The 27,546-nt window shown below is 53.3% G+C and overlaps 1 protein-coding gene across 4 annotated transcripts; it reads right to left on the bottom strand.

Annotated features, from left to right (window-relative positions):
• Positions 1-1,039: 1,039 nt before the first annotated feature.
• Csk (C-terminal Src kinase) lies at positions 1,040-25,229 on the bottom strand. 4 transcript variants are annotated; one of them, XM_075965768.1, is made up of 14 exons: positions 18,797-19,383; positions 8,274-8,326; positions 5,511-5,587; positions 5,071-5,184; positions 4,843-4,955; positions 4,361-4,580; positions 3,457-3,550; positions 3,200-3,265; positions 3,019-3,118; positions 2,830-2,920; positions 2,581-2,654; positions 2,288-2,483; positions 2,127-2,213; positions 1,040-1,907 (listed from the first exon to the last, which is right to left on the bottom strand). In XM_075965768.1, exons 3-14 carry the CDS (start codon positions 5,523-5,525, stop codon positions 1,725-1,727), a joined length of 1,353 nt encoding a protein of 450 aa, XP_075821883.1. In that variant the 5' UTR covers positions 5,526-5,587; positions 8,274-8,326; positions 18,797-19,383; the 3' UTR covers positions 1,040-1,724. The 4 variants fall into 4 exon arrangements, with proteins under 4 accessions (XP_075821883.1, XP_075821884.1, XP_075821882.1 ...); XM_075965769.1 differs by lacking the exons at positions 8,274-8,326; positions 18,797-19,383 and adding an exon at positions 25,064-25,229; XM_075965767.1 differs by lacking the exon at positions 8,274-8,326.
• Positions 25,230-27,546: the final 2,317 nt, after the last annotated feature.

Below are 27,546 nucleotides of genomic sequence, written 5' to 3'. Positions count from 1 at the left end.
TTTGCACCCTCCCTGAGCTCAGCATGGATGACACTCTGGTGTTGGGTGTTCCTTCACAACGTAAGAGCCTATCATTGTCTGTGTGTCTGTCCTCTCAACCACAAATTCCACAGGGTCCACGCTGCTGCAATCATCCAGCCTAGTCTATACTCCGCAGATACTTGGACATTTACAGTTGAATGACTGAGCTGCCTGCTTTCTCACAAAAATCAGCCTGCAATATGTGCAGAGGTGGCCTTGGTGGGCAAAGTTGTTTGGGAGGGACAGGAAAACAGTGGGTCTGGGAGGTAGACATAAGACACGCTTCAAGCCAAAACTCCTGGGGCTCGGGTCCTGTAACTAGGGGAGGGCCAGGACCAAGAGACAAAGGGAACCTCCCTATTTATCTCAAATGAATCAAGTCTCTCCTACCTACCTGCGTTCTACCACCCTTGGACAACCCGAGGGGAGAAAAGCCCAGGGCCCACCCTCATTTCCCATTTGTCTATCCCAGTTGGGGTAGAAGGAAAATGCCTCAATCCATGCAATGCCCAGGAAGGTCAGGGCTTGGCACACAGTAGGGGTGAGAAAAAGAAGGCTGTCACATGTTAGATGAAATGTGAGAATCACCAGTGGCTCCCTTTCCATCACCCCTGAGGTCAGTATCTTCGAGGCATGTTTATCTGGGCTCTTGTCCCAGGGCCACAGCCCATCGGGGCAGGCCTGGACTTCCATTCAAATTCTTTGCGCTTCAGACCATGACAACGTGACAGGAGAGGCAGCCAGAATACCCAGGCAGCATCCCACGGGCTGGTCCCAGGGCCCAAGGCAGCCCTGGTGCTGGGCTAAGGTGGCAGCTGGTAGGAACGGACAGGCGGTGAGCACTCCCCCATGGGCAGACACAGGACACTGGCTCGTGCAGCTGACACAAAGAGGCGCTACATCTTCTGGCCATGCTTCCCTCTCAGCCCCACTCACAGAGACAGGGGAATGGACAAGATGGCATGGGAAGACGACTGGGCAGACAGGCAGGCTCGGCAGAGAAAGCGCCGAGGCTGGGTGGCGGTGTCCTCATGGGAGTGGTTTATTACGATTCCATCTCACAAGGCGGTGGGTGAGCGGCCACAGCACATGAAATCCAAGCCCCTGACAGACGCCTGCCTCGGGCACATGCAAACAGTGCAACATGGTCAAGCGCAAACATAGGCGACCGAGGCAACACTGGACATGGAACACGGGATGGGGAACAGGCTGGGGTGATCGGTCCCTAGAGAGAGGCTGATTCCTCCCCCACCCCCAGGGGCAGGACAGGAAAAATAAGATTCGTACTTCTTGTAAAATGCCCATTTGCTGGGTACTTTCTTTCTCCTTATGTTGAAAAATAATAAAAAATAAACACACGGAAAAAAATCTCAAAAAAAGGCAAGGAATAAAACTCTAAGAAGGCGAGTGATGGAAGGCCAAGAGAGGGCTGACCACTGTGGGCACTGCCTCCCGCTCCTGTCCTCCTCCCTTCTCAAGCCCCTTCAGTGGGCGCCCCAAGCCCTATAGGTGGGTCCATGAGAGAAGATGCCAGGCCTAGGTGGGGTCCCTGGGGGGCCAGAAGGGACAGGCAGGTCAGAGGCAAGAGGCCTACCAGCCCGCTGGGGCTCAGTTCAAGTTCAGGCCCAGTGAGCAGCAGGCACCAGATCTGTGATCTTCTAGGCCCTGTCCCTGCAGGCCCACAGCCTAGGCGGAGGCAGAGGTCACAGATGCAGCTCATGGGTTCTGATGTGCTCCAGCTGCTCTCGAAGCTGCAGGAAGGTGGGCCGTGTGGCAGCATCCAGGTGCCAGCAGTTCTTCATAACGTCGTAGACTGCAGGCGGGCAGCCATCCGGGGCGTCCATCTTATAGCCCTTTTCCACCCGAGGGACGACGTCCTTCAGGGGCTGTGAGCAGGTGGCATGTGAGTTCAATGCCTTACCACAGAAAGGACCCCTACCCAGAATTCCTCCTGCCTCAGGTCCAGGTCAGGGAGCGGCCTGGAAGTTCCTCAGGACAGAGCTGAGGTACTAGGCTCCAGCCAGGGAGGTGGTTCCCATAGGATGCTACTATTGCCACCCCGCCAACAGCTTCTGCAATGCAATGGCTTCCAGACCCATACTCACAATTCTTGGGTAAGGCACTCGCCCAAAGGAATAGATTTCCCAGAGAAGGATTCCGAAACTCCACACATCGGACTTGGTGGAAAATTTCTGCCATGTGATAAGACAATCAGCATTGACTCTAGGAAGCTCGGGAGAGGGGGTGAACCAGGACCCTCGCTCACCTTCTCTCTCAAGGCTTCAGGAGCTGTCCACTTAACTGGCAGTTTGCCTGTATCCTGAGTGCTGGAAGCTTCCTTGGTGAGGCCAAAGTCACTGACTTTGGCCACGTTGTCCTCAGACACCAGCACGTTCCGGGCAGCCAAGTCCCGGTGCACAAAATTGTTGCCCTCCAGGTACTCCATAGCCTCACAGACGTCTCTGAGGACAGGACAGCCACAGGTCCCTCAGACTGGGGCTCCCACAGCATGGCAGGGGTCTCAGGATTCTTAGCCCCACCCCAGGCTGCATCACTCACAGTGAGAATTTGAGGAGACAGTCTCCGCCTAGCACCGAACGACCACGTGATCGAAGATAGTCAACCAAGCTCCCCTGGGGGCAGGACAGAAAGAGAAGTGAGGGTGGGGGACACCTTGGCTTGGAGAGGTGGCATGACTTGTTAAAGTCAGTCAATAAGTGACTGGTCAAGACTGGCAACTTCAAAGCTCTGTGGGGCCAAGGTAGAGGGGCTGGGGGGGGGGACAGTGAGAGGCTGAGGAGCACCTACCTTGGCCATGTACTCTGTGACAATGTAGAGCCCGCCCTTTTCCTCCACAATCACACCCAGTAGCTGGACCAGGTTGCTGTGCCGAAGTTGCCTGGACAAGGCAGGACAGGGTGGTCTGAGTTCGGCCAGCCTCCTCCCCTCCACCCAGGCCCCAGGCAGCCTGCCCGCCCTATGCCTGTCTCTACTCACGTCATGACAGAGGCTTCAGCCAGGAAGGCCTGGGCAGTGGCATCGTTCTTGATGCACTTAACTGCAACTCTGTTGCCCCGATAATCACCCAGCATCACATCTGGGGGGAGAAGGAAGGGGCGCTGTTTCCTGGACTCCTGAAGCTTCTCAACGTCCCCCCCACCCGGTTCCCTTAACTCACCCCCAAACTCCCCCTTCCCGATCGTCTGTAGCAGCTTCAGTTCCTTCATGTTCAGTGCCCAGCCACCTGTGGGCGGGGCGGAAAGGCAGCAGTCAGTGAGGTGAACACTAGTTGAGGTCATTTGAGATGACAGATGCAAGGCAGATTCTTTCAGATGTGGGTGTCTGAGGTCTCCAAGCCTCCAGGGTAGGACAGAAGTGGGAGTGGGCGTGTGGGGGGCGGGGAGTGGGCGTGTGGGAGGTGTAGTGGGCACTCACTGCGGTAGAATTCATCTTGGGCCGCCACTGTGCCCTCCATGACCTTTGGTTTGATGAGTCGCGTGCAGAGTCCATCGGCATCTGTGGTGTAGTGCTGCAGAGGGAGGGCAGGCCCTCAGAACCAGAGACCCACTGGGCCTCACTTTTCATTGACTCATGCATGGCTCAGGCCTGACCACCAGAGGGCAGCAGAGGCCAGCTCACAGAACCCCGAGCTGCTTTGTGTGGAGAGGGTTCCTCATTTCAAGAAGGGTGGGAATGCCTGTCACCCCACCCACCCTGGGCCACTAGACTCCCCGTTGCCACTACTGCTTTGGGCCTCACCAGCATCTTGAGGTAAACAGCAAAGCTTGGCCTGCTCCCTACTCCAGCCTTGAGCCAGGTGTACTCAGGGCCGATGTAAGCTAGAGACAGGATGAGGGAGCTTGGAGGGAATCTACAGTTTTCCAATGCCAAGTATGGCCTGGGCAGAGCTGGCAGAGCTGGCACTGGAAGCTGCAAGAACCTGTGGGTGTACAGAGCCCTCAAGGACCCTGATGGCCAAGGTACACCTTCAGCCATGAGGTTCCAAGTGGCAGAGGAAGTGAGCTCTGAATCAGATGGGCTCAAAGCCTAGTGGCCCCTGCAACGTATAGATGAGACCTTCACTGAGCCGGAACTTTGTGTCCATACCTATAAGTGCCCTTGTTGGGGCACTATGGGCAGCAAACACTATGGCCCTGGCCACAGCAGGTGCTCCACTGAGGTGTGAGGAGCCAAGACTCCCAGAAGCTGTCAACGTGTCCAGGTTACTCTGCCAGGTGAGTCGGGCCAGGTTTGTGCTAAATGTCCTTAGATGGACTCAGGTATGTCTGAGTGTGGGGAGGAAGGGGAGTTTCCCCAAGTACACACACTCCGTGCTCACCTCCACCAGCTGCATGAGGTTTTCGAAGTACACCTCCTCATCAATGCTCAGCTTGCTCGCATGGTACATGATGCGGTAGTGTTCCACCTTGCCTTCACAGCTCACACACAGTGTGTAGTCCCCGGGGTAGTTGGTGCTTTCCCGCACCAGGAACAAGCCTGTCTCTGGTGGGTAGAGAAGCCGCTCGGCCTGCTCCCGTGTGATTTTGCCATGGAACCAGCTGGAGAATGGCAAGGCTGGGGGTCACAATGGCACTGACCCAGGTGCCTCCCACCAGCCTCCCATGTGCAACTTCCTACAACTCCCAGTCAGGCATTTGAGGACATCATTTTCCCCCTGCCCTCTTTTTCTTCTGCTGGGTCCCCATTTCCTCTCTGTTAGGTGCAACCTCTGGTTCCATTCCTACAATGACTCTTACTCAGGGGCTCTTTTCCTCTCTTCTCCCCAAACCAGGAGATTCCAGCCCTCCTCCTGGTACTCACGGCATAAGGCTGAGTTTGGTGCCCGCCTTCACGCCCTCACGCTTCTGGACATAGTTGGCTGGGATGATGCCCTCACGGCCCACTTTGTTTTTGGCTTTGTACCAGTTTGGGTCCTGGAGAGAGAGACCAGACAGACTCTCAGGTCTGCCTCCCTCTGAAGGGGAGCCAAACCCAGAAGGAATCCCTGACGGTGAAAGAATGGAATAGGCATCTAGGGTCCCCAAGTACCTTGGTGACGGCCACGATGGTGAGCACGTCTCCTTTGCAGAAGGGAAGGTCTTGCTCAGCAGTGCCATGGAAGTTGTACTTGGCAATACATTCTGTACCGGATGGCCAGGAGGCCTACAGGGTAAGGGATAGGTGTGTGGGTGCAGCCTGGGGCGCACCTCTCTGCCCACCTGCCCCAGTGCCCTTGGGACCAGAGCATCTTAGCTGACTTCCATGAACCTGGGGAGGTACCGAGTTCCTTCCAGCTCAAATTCCTCTGTAACCCAGTTTGGGGCCCTGTGCCCAACAGAGCACACTGGAATTAAAGTTACTTCAAGGTTTCATCTAGGATGAAGGGTTGGGCATGGGGAATAGACTGGTCTAAGCACCTCCTCTTTTCCAGACTGGAGATGGTGGAACGTGGGATTGCCTTATCTATGCCCACCACAACCCCATGGTACCTGTATTGCCGACATCTTCTTAGATCTGGCGTCCCCGTGCTACAGGAAGGCCAATCTGTTACTTGGTACCATTAGAGCTGCGGGAGAAAAGCCAAGCTGAGGAAGGCTGAGAAGAGATGACCCCTACCCACTCAGTAATCATCAACCCCTTCAAAGCAGTACAAGCGGCGGTGCCAAAGCTTCCGAGAACTGAGATATGGATCCAGGGCTGTTCTATCTAGCCTTGGGCAGACGCACACAGACTCAAGAGTCCCAGAGAAGTGGCCATCAATTCTATGTCTCTGGGGCCTTCTAGGTCCCACAGAATGACCAATAGGACCAATGAGGCCTAGAGGGTTGTCAGGGAAACTGAAACTGGGCAGGTTTCTAGTGGTCCAAGAAAATCACTTGTGCTCTGTACAAACTCACAGGCTACAGAACTTGCCCCAGAAGCCTCTGCACAGGTAAATGTCTGTGCCTACTTCGACGTGCACACCCAAGAGAAAATAGCCCATGTCCACCAGGAGAGGGGCAGATGCTCTCCTGTGGTGGATGTGCTTCGTAGTAAATCTCATACCGGGAACTGCCCAGGTGCTGAAAACAAGGTAGATGAAACAGGGAGAGGCCACAGAAGGGAATTCTGTATGGCAGTGGCATGACCCACCTCAGCCACCCATCAGCCTTGGATTCTCAGCCAAAGAATCAAGTACAGGGAAGCACAAGGTTTGTGATTCCCTTTGTATCAAGTTCAAAATCTGGCCAAACCAACTCAGGCCTGTTAGGATGAATGTCTGCAGAGAAAAGAACTGGACAAGTATGAGGGGACTTCAAGGTGTTGGCTATGGGGACTGTCTGAGCTCCTCTGCAGGAGAAGGCTTGCTCCACAGCAGCTTGTGGGCTATGGATGTCTATGCACTTTTGTAACGGCAACTCCTTAGGTCACTCCTCAAGAGCAGCAAGCACGTCTGCACACACAGGTCACCACTACTATTGGTCCAAATGTGGCCCCAGACCTCAGAGAACCCCAGAAGGATGCAGAGAGAGTGGGGCTACTGTTCCCATTCTGGTGAGTAAACACCCAGTGGCCCTTTTGTGGTCACACGGCTACATGACAGACTCACTTGGGATGGGAGAGGTGAGGTCTAGTAGTTGCATTTATGGCTATGTCCTCACTACTAGACGAGGACGTTCAGTGTAAGTGTTGGCACACATGCATGCACGCCTGCGTACACCCAATGCAGGAAGCATGGGAACTGAGCCCTGAAGACTGCAGACTTCAAAAGGTAGAGGGTGGGAGTAGAGACTGATCTTAGTGGTCAGTGGTTGCTTAGAATGCTCAAGACCCTGGGTTTAAACCCTAGCACAAAGTGTGTGTGTGTTTCAAATTCATAAGCAATCAAGCAAATAAAAATTGATATAAAAAGGAATTTGTTAGAAAGGCAGATGGTAGAGGGTGAGGCATAGAGATAGCTAGCCTGAGCTACATGATTAAGACCTTCTTTTATGAGGATGGGCCAGAAAAAGTAACATAGAAAAGCTTAATCTATTAGCCAATCCTGGCCAAGGTGTCAGAGCAGAAGGTAGGCATAGCCTGGAGAACTGGCCTAGGGAGCTGGAGAGATGGCTCAGTGGTCAAGATCACTGGCTGCTCTTCCAGAGGATCTGGTTGATTCCCAGAGCCCACATGGCTTAAGCTCTAACTCCAGTCCCAGGGGATCTGAGACCCTCACACAGACACATGCACACAAAACACCAATGCAAATAAAAATTTAAAAAAAAAAATAAAAAGAACTGGCCTGGGTGGAAGCTGGTGAAGCAAAGCGGAACCAACGGGCCCTCTGGGCCCTATGACCCCGAACTTGCTGAGCCCACCAAGCACCCTTGTCTGTCTGTTCTATGAGAAAGGTTCCAGAGGCCCTAGCATGAGCCTGTAAGGCAGCACTGTGAAGAGCTATGATTGGACGTTGAGGGTGCTGAGCCTGGGGGACTTCTTCAGGGAGCCTATGCTCCCAGAATCCAGCAGAAGCAAGGATGAAGGGTGCAGGCACTGACCAGCACTCCCAAGCTAGACAGACCTGCACTTTGAATCTGGCTTTATCGACATGCCAACCTGGAGAGAATGAACCAACCCCTTGGGCCTCGTATGCCCTCATCCTGAAAGGGGACACAGTGAACCCCTGCAAAGAGGCTAGGGAAGGAATGGAATGCGACCCCAGAGTTGGCGGTGTCTGGCTTGCTTCCTGTCCTCTCCAGAACAAACAGCCCTTCTTGCACCCAGAGGCGAGGCCAGCCTATCAAACTTGTTGTCTAGACTGAGCCCAGGAAGTGTGATAGGAACCACCCCCTCACACCCCATATTTCCATGACTGAGCCAGCATGAGCACAAGAACCAGCTCTTGGGTCCTGAGGACCACACGCTATGGAGAGCTGTGAGCCCTCCTTCCCCTGTTAAAGGAGTGGAAACCAAGGCCCAAGAGGTTGCCCAAGACACACAGCCTGAGCATGAGCTGGGGTCCCACTGCTGTTGGCTGAGCCCCCAACCATAGGGGGCCCTTCTATGGAGATCTTATTAGCTCACCAGCTCACCACACCTCCTCCACTCTCCCCAAATTCAAAACTCACTGCTGCCACCACAGGAGGGAGCGGAGGCTGGGCACTGTTAGTCACCCTTCCAGCTGTCAGTTTGCAAACACTCCTTCCTGGCCTGCAGCTGCTGCGCCACCTCCCTGCTGCCTTGATGATAATAATAAAAATAATCACAGGCCCCGTTTTCTGAGCACTTACTCAGTGTCAGGCCTTATCCTCGGCACTTCACAGCTCGTCCAATCCTAAAGACGCTGAGAAACAGAGGGGCTATTATTACTAACCCCATTTCATAGATGAGGCCCCCAAGTGTGGCTCAGATTGCCCGAGGTCATAGCTCCAGTGAGATTCACATTCAGACTCCTGAGCCCCTCGGTCAGGACTCCCTGCCCTCCTGGTAGCCCCTGCCTCCCGCATCCCATGTTCTGTCCCCAGGAATGCTGTCTATCTGGGACTATCCTAGCCTGGGGCACACAGGGTGAAGAGCAGCCATGACGGACAAGGATGTAGGAAGAGGATGGGACAAGGCAGTGGTAGTCAGGGGATGCTGCCTAGAGGGGCAGGCTGCTCAGCCACCACCTCTGAAGTCCAGAGCAGAGCCTTTTGGGACGGTTTCCTCACATACACACCAGCTAGGTAAGAAGCCAGCAGGGCCTACGGATGCAATCACAGCCAGCATTGCCATCCTCTTGGCACCTGGGTCACTGCATGCCTTCCCACACACCCTCCATCCTGTCAGTCATGGTGAGGTCACCAGGCCAGGAGGCTGAGCAGCTGCAGTGTCCTGGCTGGAGCTTGCCTTGTGGCCTCTCCAGGCAGAGCAGCTTCAAGAGGCTGCTTCCTATAAGCCACGTTCCGACTAGCGAAGGAGTAGGCACAGAAGACAGTCCTTTGTGGGTCACTTGACCTTAGGGCCAAGTCACTCTAGGAAGGTAGTTCAGGACCACTGTCCTGGGAGTAAGGGACACTGAGTCCTGGCTCTGGCCCTATAACTGACTTGCTGTGTGACCTTTGGGAAGTCACTGGAATGTCCCACATTTTCTAGCTTCTAAGCACCTTGCTGTCCCCTTTTCTCACTTCTATTCCCAGACACCTACACTCTGCCCACTTACTTGCCCTCTCCCATCATCCCAGGAATTTTTGTGCAGCCTTGAGGTACAGAGGGGGCTGCTACTGTTGTACAAACAAAAGAGCAAAATACAACAGGAGTTCTTTGTGGTGACAAGAAATGGACAGAGATTATACATTTGAAGCAAGACTGGGCTACAAAGTGAGACCTTGTCTTAAAACAACAAAACAATCTCTAATCCCAGCAGTCGGGAGGCAGAGGCAGGCAGGTCTCTGAGTTTGAGGCCAGCCTGGTCTACAGAGCAAGCTCCAGGAGAGTCAGGGACACACAGAGAAACCAAACCAAACCAAACAGACAGACAGAAGGACCCGAAGAAATAGCTCAGTGAGCAAAATGCTTGCCGTGAAGACCCGTGTTTGGTTCCAAGCACCCACAGCAGTCTGAGTGTTGGCAGCATGAGTTTGCAATCCCCGTGATGCCAGGAATTTGTTAGCTCTCCCACCTAACCTACCGAGTGAGTCCAGGGTGCAGTGAGAACACGGTGAGCAGTTCCTGAGGAATGACCTGACGCTGACCTCTGGCTTTCACATGCACATACTCTTATGTGCACATGAACACACACACACACACACACACACACACACACACACACACGAAAACAAACTAAAGAACCAAACTCTCCGGAGTAAGAGACATGATGCTGGCAACTAACAAGTAGCAAAACGTGCATGCGCCCATCTCCAGAAAGATGGTGGTAACCGAGGCCCCAATCTCCCAGCGATGACATAAAAAAACCAAGGGAGGGTAAGGATACTTGCAGCTAAGACTGACAACCTGAGTTTCATGCCTGAAGGGAGAGAAACAACTCCACAAAGTTGTTCTTTGATCCCCAGAGGACACACACAGAGACTGTGGCACGTTTGATGTCTACGCGCACGACACACACACACACCCCAAAACAAAAAGCAAAAGGAGCAATATAAATGTGGCAAAATGTTAAAGAATGGGTAAACATGAGCAAAGGACCTTCAAATATCCAATATATTTCCGCTTTTTGGTGATTTTGAAACAAAGCAAAAAAAAAAAAAAAGGCAAATGCAGACACAGATGACCTATAGTGTACTACAAATTGTAGGTGGGGCTTTTGTTTTGTGGCTGTTATTCTTGATTTTGGATTTTTTTGTTTGTGTTTTTTTGAGACCGGGTCTTCTATGTAGTCCCGTCTATCCTAGAATCTGCTATGTAGACCAGGTTGGTCTTCAACTTACAGAGATCCTCCTGCCTCTGGCTGCTGAGTGTTGGAATTAAAGGCATGTGCCACCATGCTAAGGTGTTTTTGAATTTTTGATACAGGTTCTTTCTTGCTATGTGGTCCAGATAGATTTTAAACCCCGAGTCCTCTTGCCTCAGTCTCCAGGACAGGATTACAGGCATGCACCAGCACACTCAGGTGTAAATTGTGCTGTTTTAAATGTTTTATTACACGCATGTGTTTATCTTATATCCATGTGGTGCACGTGGGAATCAGAGGGCGACTTGTGGAAATTAGTTCTCCCCTTTCCACCACGTGGGTCCTGGGCGGTCAAGCTTGGTGGAGTCGTCTTCACCAGCAGAACCGTTTCCCTGGCTCTCAAGGCGTGTTTTACGGAAAACAAATACACACTCCTAAGCTTAGGGATGCCTAGATGGTTTCTGAGAGACATGGAGAAAGCTGGAGAGACGGCACAGCAGCTAAGAGCAACTGCAGCTCTTGCAGAGGACCTGGGCTCTGTTTTCAGCACCCACACAACAGCTCATAAATGTCTATAATTCCAGTTCCAGGGGATCTGACACCTTCTGAACTCCATGGGAACCGGTCATGCTCGTGATACACACACACACATGCAAGGAAAACACTCACACACATAAAATAAATACATCTAGAGAGAGAGAGACAGACAACAGAGGTGGCCTCTGGGATGGAACTGAATTAAAGGAAAACTTGTTCCTCTAACTCACTATGTAGCCAAGGCTAGCTTTAAATTTCTGAACCTGTCTACCCAGGGCTTCAGAAAGGCCAGGCAAACACTACCAACTGAGCGATAATGACAGTCCCTAGTTTTGTTTTAAAGCTATAAACATCTATATTACTTTGCCCCTAAAAATAAAATAGAAAATACACCATTTTTGAAAGCCACTTCCACCAGGAGGCCTTCTTTGGTCCTCCAGCTGTGCAAGCTGGTCCTGCCTCCAGGGTCTCTCATGTCACAGTGCTCCAGCGAAGGACCTCACTAGCAGCGGCCTATAGTTGAGGGTAGAAGGGGAGCTTTGTGTCAGTAGAAGAGAGGAGCTGGGCTCTGACTCATGTCTGCATCCCCAGCATGGGCTGGGCTGAGAGCTGCTGCTAAGTAATGAGTACTCAATGAATGAACGAAAGAAAGGGAAACTACGGCACGCTAGGTTCTGCAACCAATAGGACTATATTTAACCCCAAAGGGTCAGCAGCTGTCTCCCACCCCCACAAGGCTGGAGGACAGGGGCTTGGGATTGTGGTAGGGCCAACGCTTCTCTGACTTCCTGCCCTAAACCCTGCTCCCAGAAGCCCTTGTGCTGGGGTCCCAGGAACAGGCTGGGCATTGTGCCCAAGCGCTGAGGTCAGTGGCTGCAGCCTCAGGCAGGCCTTTCTTGGGAGCCCAGGCTGTCCGGGAGCGGGTAAGAAGTGGGGGAAAGTAGGAGCCCAGACACTCCCAGGCTGCCCTTTCCTTGCCCTAAAGCAGCTGCAGACCCCCAGAACCAGGCACGTGCAGAGGGTTAGGGTAGGTCAAAAGATTCCAGCCCTACCCCCTCACCAAAACTCCACTGCTTAATGGGGCGTGGGAGCCTTCAGAAACTGTTTACACGCAGCTAAAAATACCCACTGAAAAGGGAAGTGTACCAGAGACCTGGGGGGACTGGCGTTACGGGCCACAGAGACTCTAGTCCTGCTACAGGACCCAGCTGAACTGTCTGCAGACACACACAGATACACGGGAGGGGGGGGCAGTGGTGGCAACACAGGAAGGTCCTCTGCCTTCTCACTCTGCTGGAGTCTCAGGGGCCTTCTTTTGTACTTCATGTCAGGTCTGGTGGTCAAGATGAGCAGGAGGAGGGAAGGCTGAGGAGCTTAGAGGTATAAGAATTCTCCTCTGTGCCGAGCCTATGCTGAGGTACTGAGGATTCCAACAAAATACACTCCAAAATACACTTCCTAAATCGGCCAGGTGTGCCCATGCTTCAAAAAACAGAGGGTTGTGGGTATAACTTAGTGGTCAAGCATGTGCACAGCCATGTGCCCACCCCCAACCCCTTGGGTTCTACCCCCAGTGCCTTAAAAAGACTGAAGACAGCCAGAGCTGCCTAGCAGTTAGCAGGAAGGGCCGGGAAAGGAGTACCTAGAGCAGGCCAGGTTGCTGAGAGTCAAGCAAGGCTGCCAAAGGAAGTTTCCCATAGGTCACAGGGCAGCCGGGGCAAAGGTGGAGTTGCCGTCTTGGGCACGCCCCCTGCAGTGGGCTGAGCACCTGAGAAGGGCAGCCAGCCAGCAGCTGAGCTGGTTTGGCAGCCACAGTCAGCCCCACCCCTGGCTCTGCAGAGGGCTCTCTGGCAGACAGCACTGTTACCCAGTTACACACTAGGCAGAGGGGCTGGAGGGCTCCCACTATCCCAGCAGTTTCGCCAGGCCCTCAGCACCCCCACTGCACAGAAGCCCCGGAGGTCTGAGAGCACACACCTTTGGGGCGCAGAGCTCTGGGCAAGAGGGGTGGGAAAGCTGCCTGGCTTGGGCTCTGGGGCCTGCTGCCCTGCCCCCACCCACAGGCTCCCTCAGCCTCCAGCACCTCTGACCTAAGAGGAGGGCAGAGTTTAATGGTTGAAAAATGTTAAAGAAGCAAATTATAGCACGCACTGGGGCTCAACGAGACCGGAAATCCTGTCTGGCAGTTTAGGAGCAGTAGGGGTGAGTTAAGGGGAGGTTAACGGGGAGCCTCCTCCCCAGGGTACACTGTGGCTAGAGGCTGCCACTGCTGGCCCAGAAAGGTTTCTAATTACCACTCAGAAGCCTAATTACTTACAGGCACTGGGCCTCTGGGCCTCCAGGTCTCCCCAGGGTCCTACCCGAGGCCTCTGCCCCCCACCCCTTAGAACAGACTCTAGGTCTTTGCATCTTCTTTTGCCTGTATTTACATACAGCCTCTTCGCTAACCTCCAACAACCCTTTAAAGTCATGCAGCGGCTTTGTTCCATACCACCAACTTCTCCTAGCCAAGTTACAGGAGGGGAGACTGAGGCCAGGCGACTAAGATAAAGATCTACAAATCTGGGTGGCAGATTTCTCATCTCCAGTGCTTTTGGCAGAGACAGGTAAATCTGAAGCCAGCTCGGTCTACAAAGTGAGACCCTGCCTCAGAAAAGCAAACAAAAGCAACCAAGGGGCCACCAGAGCAAGCATGGGCAGAACACCCAGCCCAGAGGCTAAGCTACTGAGACAGCACCAGGGACAGACCTAGGCGAAGGGGCTATCAACCCCCAACCCAGCAGACTGAAGGAAAACAAAAGCATGTGGCTGATAGCCTGCTGCGCCAACTGGGTTCAAGGCTTTGCCTCAGCTATTTAATCCTCCTCTCCCTTCTACCTGTCACAAGCCCTGGTAGATCCCTGCTAGACAGGAGAAGAAACAAGCCTGCCAATGGTCACCACCTAGGCGGCCACCAGCTTCCAAGTGCTGGAATAGGGACTTAAACTTAGTTACATTGGAACCTGGCTTAGCAGCCCTCCTCCCAACTTTTCCTTGGCAGATCGTATGACATCCTGAAAAGGACAGAACAGGAATGCTAGGGACAACTACTGACATCACTTCCCTCTTGCTCCAGTGCACACCTGCACTCACTCCTGGCTGTCTGCACACCCCGCCTTTGCACAGACAGATAGGACATCATACAGTCTCACAGCAACCCAGAGTAGACAGCAGAACCACTGAACAAGGACTGCTGGCTCTGTCTCCTCCTCAAATGCTTTCACAAGCCGTATTCTCCTTCCAGGAAGGCCTCCAAGCTGCTCCAGCCCATGCAGATCCCAGCAGCCTTGCAGGTCAGAGAACCACAGGCTTATCCTGCCAGGCTTCCCTGAGCCCAGTCTCTTCTCTGGCCAGTAATGGAGCTCACCTCCCTTTTTCCCTGTAGTGTGCACATTAAAGGCTGCAACGCCTGAGGCTGGGTGAGAACCAGGTGCCAGGCTGGGCTGGGTTGAAAAGCAGCAGCCAGGATGTACGGGTCGGATGACACCCAGGTTCCACCCGCCCACAAGTCTTCCAACCGTGCAGAGCCCAGGGCAGCCAGGGGAGCGCCCAGCAACTCTCTTCTGCTCACAGCAGGCCACGGAAGAGAGGCGGAGGGAAGCTGCGGTTGGAGGGTGTGCACTAGTGTGCTAGAAGAAGCTGCCCTTCTCACAGAACCAGGAAGAGAAAGCAAGCAAAAACAGGGTGGGCGGGGCTGTGTGGGGCCCTCCAGTCCTGGGGCCTACACTCAGGGGAGCTCCCTGCTAGTCCAGGGCAAGTCACTTCACTCAGTGAGCCTCAGTTTCCTCAGGGGCAAAATGGGATTCTCTTCTCTCATCCTGCACACCATCCGTTCAGTTTACAACCAGTGGGTGCGGCAGGCTGCATCGCGCCCAATAAGAGAGCATCCCCCAATTCCTGGAGCACTCCTGACTCTGGGGATTAGGGCTCAACCACCCAACGGCGGTCTTTCCCTCTCACATCTTCCCTCAGCCATGTAGGGAGCACACAGGCTCTTCCTTCTTCAGCTCTTTATTTTTAGGCCCGAATTTGACTTTAATCATTACTTAGCGGATTCTATTTCCAGCCCTTGGATGAAGGGACCCAGAAGGGAGGAGGGAAGCAGTGCTCCCTGCTGGGTTTAGGGAGCAGCCTGCTCCTCCACCCATCCTGTCCCTAACCAAGGGTGGGAGAAACACCCACCAAGGGCTCACCCCAGCCAGGTTCCAACCCTGTGACCTCATCCTACTGAAGTTATGGACAGGAGGGCAGTAGTAATGCCCATTTTCATGCCACCAGTATCACACACACACACACACACACACACACACACACACACACACACACACACACACAGAGAGAGAGAGAGAGAGAGAGAGAGAGAGAGAAAGAGAGAGAGAGAGGGGAAGTCTGGCAGCCAGGGTCCTAAGCTACAAGCCTGAGAACTTCTGTATTTAAAGGGCCACACTATAGTCACTTAGGGCTAGCTACAGTTTCTTGGGCCCGAGGTGTGCCAAGCAGAGACTGATTTCTTCCCACTGCCCACAGTGTGGTCTGGAGGGCAATTCCAGTTACTCCAGTCACAATAAAGAATAGCAAGGCATGTCAGAGATACACCTTCAGTTTCGACCTGGGGAACACTTGGAAAGGAGGACACTAGCACTTGAGCCTAGTTTCTAACTCTCAGGTACAAGACTCTAACCTTCCCCTTCCCTGGCCACCGAAGAAAACTGGGAACCCTCATTTTCCACTGGAACATGCAGCCTAGAACAGTCATGCAGAATCTGGAAGGCTGGGTTCGGCGTGTGCACACCTGTAATCTCAGTGCTCTGAGGACTGTAGCAGAGGGATCTCAAGTTCAAGGCTACTTAAGCACCACTACTGTGTGCTGGGAAGCAGTAGTGGTAGGCGGCTACTCTCAACTCCGAGTCTATGAAGGGGAATGGGTGGGGTCAGGCCTTGGACAGCAACTGGCAGTCTGTGGTTCCAAGGCCAGCCCCTGCCCTAAGGCAGTCTATCACGTGGTGATTGGAGGGGGAGGGGGACACAGCATAGACACAACAGCCAATAACACAGGCACAGAGGCTTTCAGAGGGGTGGGACACTTTACTGCTGATAGTTGAGGGGACAGCCATTCTGGGGCCCATGGCTCAGGGATCTTTCTTCCACGCTAAGGCAGCCACACTAACCACTGTCCCAGGCATTTTCTAGTTTCTTGGTAGGTTAGTTAGTTCAGTGTCCTCTGAGGTAGAAGGGTCTCTCTCTGTACCTGTTAGTTCTGCTCAGGGGGCAACGGGATGGCTGGGCTTGGAATCCACATGCTTGGCTGCTAAGCTGTCTGCGCTCTACGAGCTGCTTGCAGGGTGTGTAGTAACAGCCCACAACAGTGACAGATGGAAGCACGGTACACTCGGGGAGAGGGTTCGGGATGCTGTAGCAGAGCTCCTGAAAATACCCTGAAGCTTTTTAGAGGCAGTTACCATGACAGGTAGCTCGGGAAATGCCCAGGGACACAGTAGTAAATGGGGAAAGAGTTGTGGCAGATGCTTGAATGGGACAGCAACAAAGGAAGAAAATCAGGAACACGGGGCTAACACGCTATGTAATCTTACATTGCCTTCTAAAATTTCCGGGGCTTGTTTTCTTTCTTTCACAGTCAGGAACCTAAGCTGGCCTTGACCTTGGGTTCTTCCTGCCTCAGCCTCCCCAGTACTGGGATTACAGGTGTATGCTACCACGGATGGCCCTCAGTACTTGTGAAATATTAAAATTAATGCAGGTCTAGTTTTTAAGTGAGTTCAGACTGGCTTTCCTAGGTCCTATCACTTCAGCTCTGGTCCAGGTACTTAGGACATTTTAGCTACGGAGAAGCTATTCCCATCTGGGACACTCTCAGGCATGAGAGGATCTCTACCCTCTTTCCCAGACTTAACATCTCTGTTCTTTGAGGGCTATGTGTCAAAACTTTAGAATCCTTCAAAAGATGAACCCCAGAAATGGATGTGGGTGGTCCCACCAACTTGGAGGGGATCCAGGAGGATTACCGGGGAGGTTGGGTCATACTATGGCTTCCATGCCCACTCACTTGTACTGGCATGGAGGAAGCTGGAATCTGCCCCTTCACCAACACCTGCTGTGGGACACTCCGGGTGGAGTGGCCTCTGTGGGGACAGCATCTGCTTTCCTGGCCTTTCCTTGTTCCCATCCCAACACATAGAGTGGCTGCTTCTGATGGGGGGCATTAGTTCATCGAATGAAACTAGCAGCTGTGAACATGTGCTAGCCTAAGCTAAGCTGCTCTCTAAAAGGCCTCTGGACCCTGGCCACACCCTTACAGCTAAGTAAGAAGCATCCAGCCATGTCAGGCCCAGCCACAACCCCTGAGGCTGGACAGGAAGTTCGGGTTGGGCATGAGACTATGTGAGTATAGCCTCACAGGCGGGGAGTATTTCACCTTCCCCCGCCCCCCAGTGCATCTTAGGGCACCAGGAAAAACCTTAAACAAGGGCAAGAGCCTGAGCAGGACAAAACTGCCTGTTGTTCCAAGGGGGCCTAGGCATAGTTCAGCATCCTGAAGGGATCTGGAAGATCCTGCTGCACCATCAACCTAACTCTTGCTGCCTCTGGCCTGATCCTGTTGTGGCCATACCAAGACACCACGACGCCCAGGGGACGGGGAGGCAGAAGAAACAAGTCCCATAGTGTCCGCACTCCTCCATACTTTCATGCCAAGGCTGTCTCCCACTTTGCCCATGCTGACCCCACTCTGACTGAGCCAGCTGGGAAATGTGGGGAAGGCAGGGTCAGGACCACACTCTGTACACTCCACTCCACCATGTCCCCACACCAGTAGAAAGGACCCAGTCCCAGGCACCAGGGAGAAGTCTCACAAGCAATACCCATGATGTCTTAGCTCACAAGGAGGTAGCATTAGGGCCGGAAGCCCTTTCCCTCTTCTCTAGACCTCTGCAGGGGAACACGTGCTCACCCCACAAGGTCCCTCCTCGGTCAGGCTAGGGACCGCTTGTGTCCCTGGTAAGTCCAGAACGAGCCTGGTTGTCCTCCACCCACAGCAATCCATCCCTGCAGAATAGGGATGAAGATAGCTAGTCTTCCTCCATCAGAGGCCTAGAATATGACCTGCCCCTTGGGCCTCGGTTCCCTAGTGTACAAAAAGAAAAAAAATGCGCCTACTTAAGCTCCAAAGCTCCAGCGACTCGACACACCCCTTCCAAACAACAGGCCGGGTCCTGAGGAGCTGGGAAATGGGCTGACCGGGGTGCTAAAGGTGGGGGCATAGTACTAATGTCCAGTGTCACCTCCACTCAGACTGGAAGCTCTGCCCAGTTTCTCCACCCAAGGGTCAGAGGTCCCTTGCTTTAAGCCTGGTCCTCTGTCAGGCCAAGGGTGACAGACTCAGCTCAAGGACCCAGACTTCTAGCAGGGCTCATGGGAGGTGGCATGGCCCTGGGCCGCTTGGAGCCAGCAAGATCTCAGAACCAAGCAAGTCAGTATGTTCAGGGCAGCCCTGAACAGGAAGGGCCAAACTCCCTATAGTCCAGCCCATTTTCCCAACCCATACCGATTCTCTTCCTCGGGGTCCAGCCACTTCCCACTCTGTTCCACACGGGGTTGAGGGGTAGGACTCGGCTAACCTAAGTCTCTTGTGGTACAGGGCAGTACCTCCCTCGTGGCTCCCTCCCAGTAATGTTCTGACAGTGATTCCCGGGAGAATTCGAACCCGGTTAGGAGGTGGGGGGGCGATGGGTGTGGACGCGACAGTGGTGGCCATAGAGGCGGGACAAGCGACCTCCTCCCTTCTAGGGGACACTCGGACAACCACCTCCTCGGGGGCTGCCCAGCACTCACCTCTCTCGGGGCACTGCGGTCCAGGCCACCTCACCGCGGGCGGCATCAGCGGCCTGCAGGACAGTCCATGAGGCCAAGGGGGAGGGGAGGGGCGCAGGGGTCCCCAGGGGGTGCGGTACAAAGAGGTGTATGGAGCGAAAATAGGGGGAGGAAGGACGGCCAGACAGGCTAGGGGACGGCCGCGCAGCCCGGGTCGGGGAGGGAAGAAAGGCGGGGGAAGGGGGCGGGAGGGAGTCCGGGGGGAGGAAACAATGTAGCCGGCGCGGCCCCGGCAGAGTTCCGCTTCCGAACGTGGCCACCGAGGTTCGATTTGGGGACGTCGCGCCGGCCGCCGGGGGCCGCCCCGGGCGTTCGATCGCGGCCCGCGGGGGCTGCCCGCGCCCCACACCCCGGAGGCTGGGCGGCCAGACGCTGGCGGGGCGGGAGGGACGGCTGGCCCGGGGACGGCCCCGACGGCGGCGCGGCCCGGGTTGGATCTGCTCGGACCCCACCCCGGTGGGACCTTCCGGGGCCGGGTACAGGGTGGCGCGGGAGCGCAAGGAAGGCGGCAGGCTCGGCGGCGGCGGCCAACCTCAGCTCGCCCGGGCTCCGATGGGAGGAAGCTCGCAGGCCTGGCGAGAGGAAGCGCGGCCCGGATCCTCCGCCCGCTGCGGCGCGCCTGCGCGAGGGGGCCTGCCCGGCGCGTAGCGGGGCGTGGGTCGGCGCCCTCTGCTGGATCTTGGAGGGAATGCAGGGGGGTGTGTCCGCGCTCACGCCCTGCCCCCACTAGCTGGCCTTGGCGAAGGCTTCCGAAGGTCCTTCCAGAGAGCCACCAGCTCACTAGAGCCAACCTCCCAACCTTCTCTAGGCGAATCTCCCCTGCTAGGGTGGAGGCTAGGGCTAGACTCCTCCGTGGCAGAAGCATGCATGTATTTATCCCTTCACAAACATATCCTAGGGGCTGAAATTACCAGGGCCCCTGCTCTGGAGTCCACTTCTAAAGACCTCTGTTTCTGTCAAATTCTCAGTCGGGATTGGGGCAAAAAGATTCTCACAAAGAACACACTGATAAAACGAAAATGTAGTGTACAAGGTCCACAGGAAACAGGAAAGAAGGGTGCACGGGTTGACTTCATAGAGCTGGGGGAGCAGCATGCACAAAGACAGAGAGCAGTGAGAGCTCCCGGTGGCTTCTGGGGACTATAAATAGTTCCGGCAGGCTGCGGGTTACACCGGGGGTAGGGGAGAGCGGTGGGAGATGGGTTCCTGCAAGCTACAGGGCAAAAGACCCAAAGAGCCTCTCATAGGACTTTCTTGAACTTCATTTTTGGCTTGGAATCAGTAAAGAAGTTGTCAGTGGCTGTGCCACATTGGATAAGTTACCTAATCTCTGTCTGCCCTGTTGCATTGTTGTTTGAAAAGATGAGCAAAAATAATACCACCAACTTTGTAAGGTTTTGTGGAGAGGAAATGAGTTAATAGCTTTAAAGTGCTTGGTGTGCAGCGGCACGTGGTGAGTCCTCAATTAAACCCGGACTGTTATTATACACCATTGTTAATGAGAATTCAGGATCCTCCCTGAGCAATTTGCTCTTAGCTACAAGAGCAAGCAGTGCTCAGGCATGAGAGGGGCACAGGACAGACGTAGGGCGACAAGATAGAAACCAGAAGCTCCACTGGAGGTTCTAGGTGTTGGCATTGTCTGAGGCCCAGTACTGAAGGAAGCGGCCATTTGGGGGGGTGGGTCGATTCTTCAGGGGGAAAGAAGTGACGCCAGTGGCACAGAGTTGGAAAGTTACACAAAGTAAAAACTAAGGGGCAGCCAGGGTGGTGGTCCGAATGCCTTTAATCCCAGCATCCAGGGCTACGTAGAGAAACCCTGTCTCAAGAAAAAAACAAACAAACAACAACAAAAGAGGACAGTAAAGAGTCCTGTAAAAGACAGAGTTGCAGACTGCACACAACTTCAGGTGAAAGGAGCAGGAGCTGGGTATGTTCAACCCCCACCTCCCCTCCCGGAGACTACAGATTAGCCCTCTGACCCAGCATGCCCAGTACCAGTTTGCTTGCAAGGAACCAATTCTCTAGGGATACACACAGAGGAGGCATCTAGCAGATCTCAGAGCTAGATGTGACATAGTGGGAAAAAAGCCCAACCCAGGGATTTGGGGATCAAATCTCGGTTAGATCTCAATTTAAGAGCTGTGTGGCTGTGTGGCTTTGAACTAGTTACCTAAGATCTCTGAGCTGTTTCCTCTTCTGTAGGATCAGGCTGAGAGCATACCTCTTTCATGAGAGATGGTGCAGATTCAGCAAGATAACAGGCCTGGAGGGGATGGTGCATGCATGCGTGCATGGGTGTGTGTGTGTGTATGCACGCACGTGCTTATGTGTGTTTGTGTGTGTGTGTATGTATTCACGTGCGTGCCTGTGTGTGTTTGTGTATGCACACACGTACAGTGTATCTTTGTGTGTGTGTGTGTGTGTGCATTCATGGCTTTGCTTTCTTTCCTTTGAGGTTAAGATGGAATGATAATATGGCCCCAATTCAGGGGTGGGGGTGCTGCTCAGCCCGAAGGGAAGAGCTTTAGCAGCTTGCAAAGCCTTCTGGAAGGGAGGGATTGAGAGATTGATATCTTCTCTGTCTGAATTAGTTGGTAAAAGGGAGGCTAGGTGGTGGGGAGGCTGTGGGAACTTGGGGGAAAACCCTGAATTAATACCTAAATCTTACCACCAATATATCTTCCTTTACCCATAAACCTTCTCAACTGTCTCTCTAAGTGAGCTGGGACCCAGAATGTGAACTTTGGAATCAAATAAACCTGTATTTGAATCCTGGCTCCACCTCTTCTCAGTAAAGTGAAGAGGGGAAAAAAATTAACCTTCCTGAATTCCAGGCTTTGGGAATTAAAGCCTGAATTGGATACTGCAAGAAAGAGCTACCATCCAGTTCATCGTTCATGCTCTCGCTCCCTCTCAACAGTCACGGAACAGCTGCTAGCCGTGGTCTTCATGCTGGATATGGGGGGGGGGGGGGGGGAGAACACCATGGTTCTTGTCCAAAACAGAAAAAGAAGAAAGAAAACACCTAGTTTGATCAGCCACAGTGTTTGGAGGCCATGCTCACCCAATGGACAGAACAAAAGCGGTGAAGAGGAGGATGAAACTGGAAAGAGGAGCAGCGGTGCAGTGAGATGCTCAGCAGGAAAAGATCCCTTGCTCCCAAAACACGGGACTTTGATTCCTGGATTCCATGACAGGAGAGAACAGACTCCGCTGCCCTCCACAGGCACACTGTGGTAAGGGTGAACCCCTACACCACGTGAGTGCATGTGTGTGTGTGTGTTTAAAAAGGCCAGTAAAGGGGGATGTGCATCATTAATTAATTAAGGTTCAGGATGTAGCTCAGTTGGCTGAGTGCTTGCCGAGCATGAATTCCATCCCCAGACAGCATGAAGTGGACGTGGTGACCCATATCTGGAATCCCCAAAATGGGATATCCAGGTGGGAGGATAAGAAATTCAAGGTCATGCATGACCTCAGAGGAAGTTCATGGCCAGTTTGGGCTCCATGAGACACTACCTCAAAACAAAACAAAAACCATAACAAACCCACAAAGCTCAGCCAAGAGTGTGCAGGGTCCACATGGTGAAGAGGGCCATAGGTCCTGGCAGAGCTGACAGGTGGAGGGGAGTAGACTGGAGTGTCTAGGGTCAGCTGTCCACGAGGAGAGTTTATGAAGAGTCTCATGGAGCCTCATGACTCCGGTGTAGCCCAGCTCCTGGGAGATGGTGAACTCAGGGGTTGGGGGCTGCCAGGAAACACTCAGGTGCACAACTTTGGTTAAACTGAATCTGAGTGCCTGTAATATACAGTTATATCAAGTCGGCATTTAAGATTTGTGTGCCCAGACTGGACCACTTGTTCTCTGGTGATGAGGCTAGCTCCAGGAGAGTGGAGGAAAAAAAAAAAGAAAGGCAGAGGAAGGGAAGGGTGATGGAGCCAAAGACTTCTGGCAGCTTTTGGGGGAAGGGACCAGATGGCCCAGCTGCTGCAGAGCTGGTTGGGAGGGGGTTGGCGGGTCCAGAGCTGATAGCACTTTTACTGGAGTGTGTTCCCATGGTCCCCTCCCCCAGCTTTTACGCTAAGAGATGATAGTTTAGAGAAGCTGCTGTGAAGTAGCTTGAAACTCAGTCACCCTGGGCGTCCCCCAGGGCAGAAAACAGGAAGCCAAGATTAAAGACTGATTTCCAGCAAAGTCTCCTACTTCCTGCAGGGCAGGTGCCCCTTGCAGAGTGCACAGGGGCTGGACTCTAAGCAGAGTGCAGAGCAGAGGGCCTGGGCTGACTTCCTAGAGGTGGCACCTGCCTAGGTTGTGGCTGCCTCTCCAGCTTTGTTCCACGGCCTTGACCTCTTCATCTCCTCACACACAGCCTAATGAGAATGGAGATAGGACACAGTAGCTAGAACTCTTGAAAGGTGGGGGACCAAGAAGGAAGAACATGGGCTCCAGGGTCACTCAGGCCTCCCAGCTGCGGGGTTCCACTAAGTTAAAAAAGATGGACGAAAGGAAAGAAACAGTGGAACAGAGATGGACGGCAAGATGGTCACAAAGACCAGGCTAGTGCTCCAGGCCCCAAGTATGTAGGAAAGGACAGAAACCAGGAGAAAGCAAGTGGCCACAGTGGCTTCTGTCCTCTTGTCAATGCCTGGGTTGGCTTGGCTGATGTTCACAGATGCCAAAGGAGCCAGGACTCAGAGGGCTAAGGTGGGGGCTTCTGCCCTCCAGGTGACCTTCCCCCACTGTGCCTCAGAATACCCCAGCTCCTACTTCCCAATACTGCCAGTGGGAGGAAGGGCCCATGCCTGAATGCAGAGTTGTCACACTGTTCACCTCCCTCTTGAGACTGAAGTTCGTCTTGAGTATCAAATGACCTAGGAGATCCATGTTCTTTTGACTTTCAATTAGTCTTTCTACTCTGGGCCTCAGTTTCCCCACCTGCATATCTAAGCATTAGATTTGGTGATCTGCCGGCATTCACAAGTGGAGGGTTCTGCAGATGGGCATGGGGGCTACAAGTTGCCTCCAGCTCCTGTCCCCTGGAGACCTAGGGACCTCTTTTTTTATTTAGTCCACGCCACTGTCTGCCAGGCATCTTAGCACTGATGATGGCATTTGTTTATGTACTTAATTTACTTTTGAGATAGAATCTTACAGATCCCAAACTGGCCTTGAACTCCCTCTTTATTACTGGGGATGACCTTGAACTTCTGATCCTCCTACCCTACCACCCAAGGGTCTGGATTACAGGAATGGGTCGCTATACCCAGTTTGTGTTGTCTGGGGATCAAACCCAGGGTTTCGTGCATGCTAGGCAAGTTCTCTGCTGATGGAGCCACCCCCCAGCCCAGCAGTTAGTTCTGTTTTTACACTGAATCTCCTGATACAGTGTTATTACTAGCCCTGTTTTGCAGAAAAGGAAACCAAAGAGAGATTAACTCGGTTGGTCATCAGATCTCTGATAGGGAGGAAGGACCGGGGTGATGTCTTGAAGCTGTTTTAGCAGCTTCCTAGTTAGAGGGGGCTGACTTTCCCCTGCCTAGCTATGTGACCTTTCAGTTGAAGTTCCTGCAGTACAGGGGATGGAACCCAGGCTCTTTTGCATGCTCGTCATGTGATCCACTTCTGAGCCGTACTCCTAGGCCAACGCTGAGGCTTCAAAAAATTATTACATTTTTTTTTGGCGGGGGGGTGGGAGGTATTTGAGTGAATAACTTTTGAGAGTTGGTTCTCTTCTTCTACCTTGTGGGTTCCAGGGACAGACTTCAAGCAATAAGACTTGGCAGCAAGCACCTTTGCCCTCTGAGCCCTCTCAGGTACCCAACCCCTAGCCTTTCTCATCCTCAGGAGCCTATTTCAACGAGAACAGCAGCAGCTGAGGGGACTTGGGCTGAGCGCTCTGGCCTAGTGGGACTTAGCTCAAAGCTCTGGCACTCATTGGCAGTTAAATGGTTTTTCCCCCTTCCCTCATTTCTGGAACAGCTTTGTAGTTAGCTCTCGCCTGCAGTCCTCTCGGGGATCTCATGGCCTCTTGCATGGTGGGGCTGGAGCTTTTGTTGTTGAACCCACAGTGCCACAAAAGCTGAGGAACTGAAAAACCTCATTCATTCATTTACTCTCCAAATACTCAGTTACTCCACTCCCCAAGACACTGAATGGCTGCTACTAGGCGGGGCTAATGCACCCCTGTTTCTCACTCCCAAAGCCACTTGCAGGTTGGTACTCACCCCTTCATGCTGTCCCGAGGCCCCGGCTGGAGGATGTTCTTTTTATGAAGGACTCACCCTACCCAGAAATCCCTAGCTCCGGCAGCTGTTTGGAAGCCTCTTAGCTGCTGCTCTAGCTTGCTCAGGGGACTTCTTGGGTCGATGGGGGTGGAGGGGGGGTGGGGAGGTAAGCAGAGGCCCTGGGGTGCTTGGCTGAAGGAAGGCTGGCTGTCTAACAGGGTTGGGTAGGCAGGGTGCCTGAGGGGAGGAGCAGGGGCTTGCTTCAAGTCCAGCTTTTGCAAATCACATGCAAAGCTCAGGAGGTCTACCTGCTAGACCCGGAGTGACAACGCGTGACAAAACCATTTGTCCTTGTCTGGTCAAGGATGGGGTGGAGCTGTCAGAAGGGAAACTCCACAAAAGCTGGGCTGTGGATGCTTCCTGAGAGTGGGAGTTGAGGCCTAGAGGGACCTGTCTGTCACTCCTGCCACAGGGACCCCCAATCAGTCCAGGGAGGAGTTCCACGTCTGCCTTCTGTTCAGTCTTCTTGAACTCTAACTAACCTCACGCCTTCGGGAAGCTTCCTCCTGTGTGCAGATAACCTGAGACTTTCCATCCTGATCCCTGGGGCCATGTTTGGCTCCCTGGGCCTGAGCTCTCAGCTGTTAGCAGCTAGTCATCTGTTGTTATTCATATCTAGCTCGGCTCCACCAGAAGACCAGTGAGTACTGAGGGGCACCCTCAAAGAGAAGGCAAACTTGCCTGTCAGGAGAAGGGACTGCCCAGGGCTGCGGGGTCAGGGCTTTCCCCTGTGCCTGAGTGAAGGACTGAAGGACTGGATATCTGAATGACTGAGCACAGATTGGGAGGAGCTGGTGGCTCCCCATGTTGGTGCTTTACGGCAGCCAGTATGAGGATGTGGAAAGAAGGGAAACTGGCACCAAGGATTTGGAGATTATTCCTCCTGGCAGCCGAAGTTGAGAGGCCAGGGGCCACATCCTGTTCAAACCGCACTGGAGGCCTCATCTTCGGTGCCTGTCACCTCCGCAGCGTGGTTCTGTCTGCGGCTGCTTTTATGAGCAGTGGGTTTATGTAGTCTCTGCTGATGTTAGCAGAGGTAACTTCTGTTGTCGCTTAGATCCTGGCCGCTATCCCCTAGGCAACTCACCCCCATGGGGTGAGGCTGCAGGAGACATGGTGATATCTTTTGTGACAAGTGACAGGTTCTCTTCCTCTTCCTGTTCGTGGTATTGGGAATGGAGCCTGGGCCCTCACACATAACAAGCTAGTGCTCTGCCATTTAGCTACATCTCCAGTCTTCTTTGAACTTTTATTTTATTATTTTCTTGTATGTATTCTGCATGCATGTCTTTGCACCACCTGCATGACTAGCGCCCTTGGAGGCCAGAAGAGGACATCAGATCCCCTGGGATTGGAGTTATGGATGGTTGTGAGCTCCCATGTGGGTGTAGGGAATTGAACCCAGGTCCTCTAGAAGAGTGGCCAGTGTTCTTAACCACTGAGCCATCTCTCTAGACCCTGAACTTTCATCTTGAAAGTATCTCACTAACTTTCCCAGACAGGCTTTGAACTCATTCTGTAACCCAGGCAGGCCTTGGACTTTGAATTCTTCTGTTTCAGACTCCTGAGTGACTGGGTCCTGATCCACACCAGGCTTCCCTTAGATTTGTTGTTGTACTGAGACAAGGTTTCTCTTTGTAGCCCTGGCAGTCCTGGAACTTTCTATGTGGATCAGGCTGGTCTTGAGCACAGAAATCTGCCTGCCTCTGCTTCCCAAGTGCTGGCATCAAAGAGGCATGTGCCAGCTCACCCATCTCCTTCATAGATTGCTTTTTTAAAAAATACACCTGCCTGTAATCCAGCACGTGGGAGGCAGAAGTGGGAGGAGCAGGATTCAAAGTCTTTCTCAGCTCTGTATAGTGAGTATGAGGCCAGCCTGGACTGAAAGAGACTATCATAAACAGCAAACGGACTAAACTAAAAGCAAAATAACCCCACAAAAATCCAACAACTAATAAAAATGATTATATCAACAGAGTTAATGATAATATTACTGGCGTTTTGAGATATTCTCACTCTGTAGCCCCAGACAGCATAGACGTTTGCCCCGGCTAGCAGACTGTGGCAGTCCTCCCAAGCGATGGGGTTACTTTTCAGGGGAAATGCCAGAGCCACAGCTGTGGCAGATAAACACCAATGTCTACTTCTTGCGAATTGCCGTTTCTTTCCTCCTGACTTTTGTTAGACTTGGGTTTGGTCTCTGAGGGCACAAGTTCCTACTCTAGTCATATATGAGAGGCAACAGCGCCCTCTGGTGTCCAAAGCCCAGACCCACAAAGGAAAGGACAGGAGGCGAGGCCCCGAGGAAAGTCAAAGTCACATGACTCTACACCAGGGCGCTACCCCGAGTGTCGGGCTAGTCTGACTCCGCACACCTGTTCAGGAAAGTTAGGCTGTTAGGAGCCCGGAGAGACGCTGTCGCA

Source organism: Microtus pennsylvanicus, chromosome 3 (assembly GCF_037038515.1).
Source record: "Microtus pennsylvanicus isolate mMicPen1 chromosome 3, mMicPen1.hap1, whole genome shotgun sequence".
In the NCBI taxonomy this organism is placed as follows: domain Eukaryota; kingdom Metazoa; phylum Chordata; class Mammalia; order Rodentia; family Cricetidae; genus Microtus; species Microtus pennsylvanicus.
This window is presented reverse-complemented; position numbering and strand designations above follow the sequence as displayed.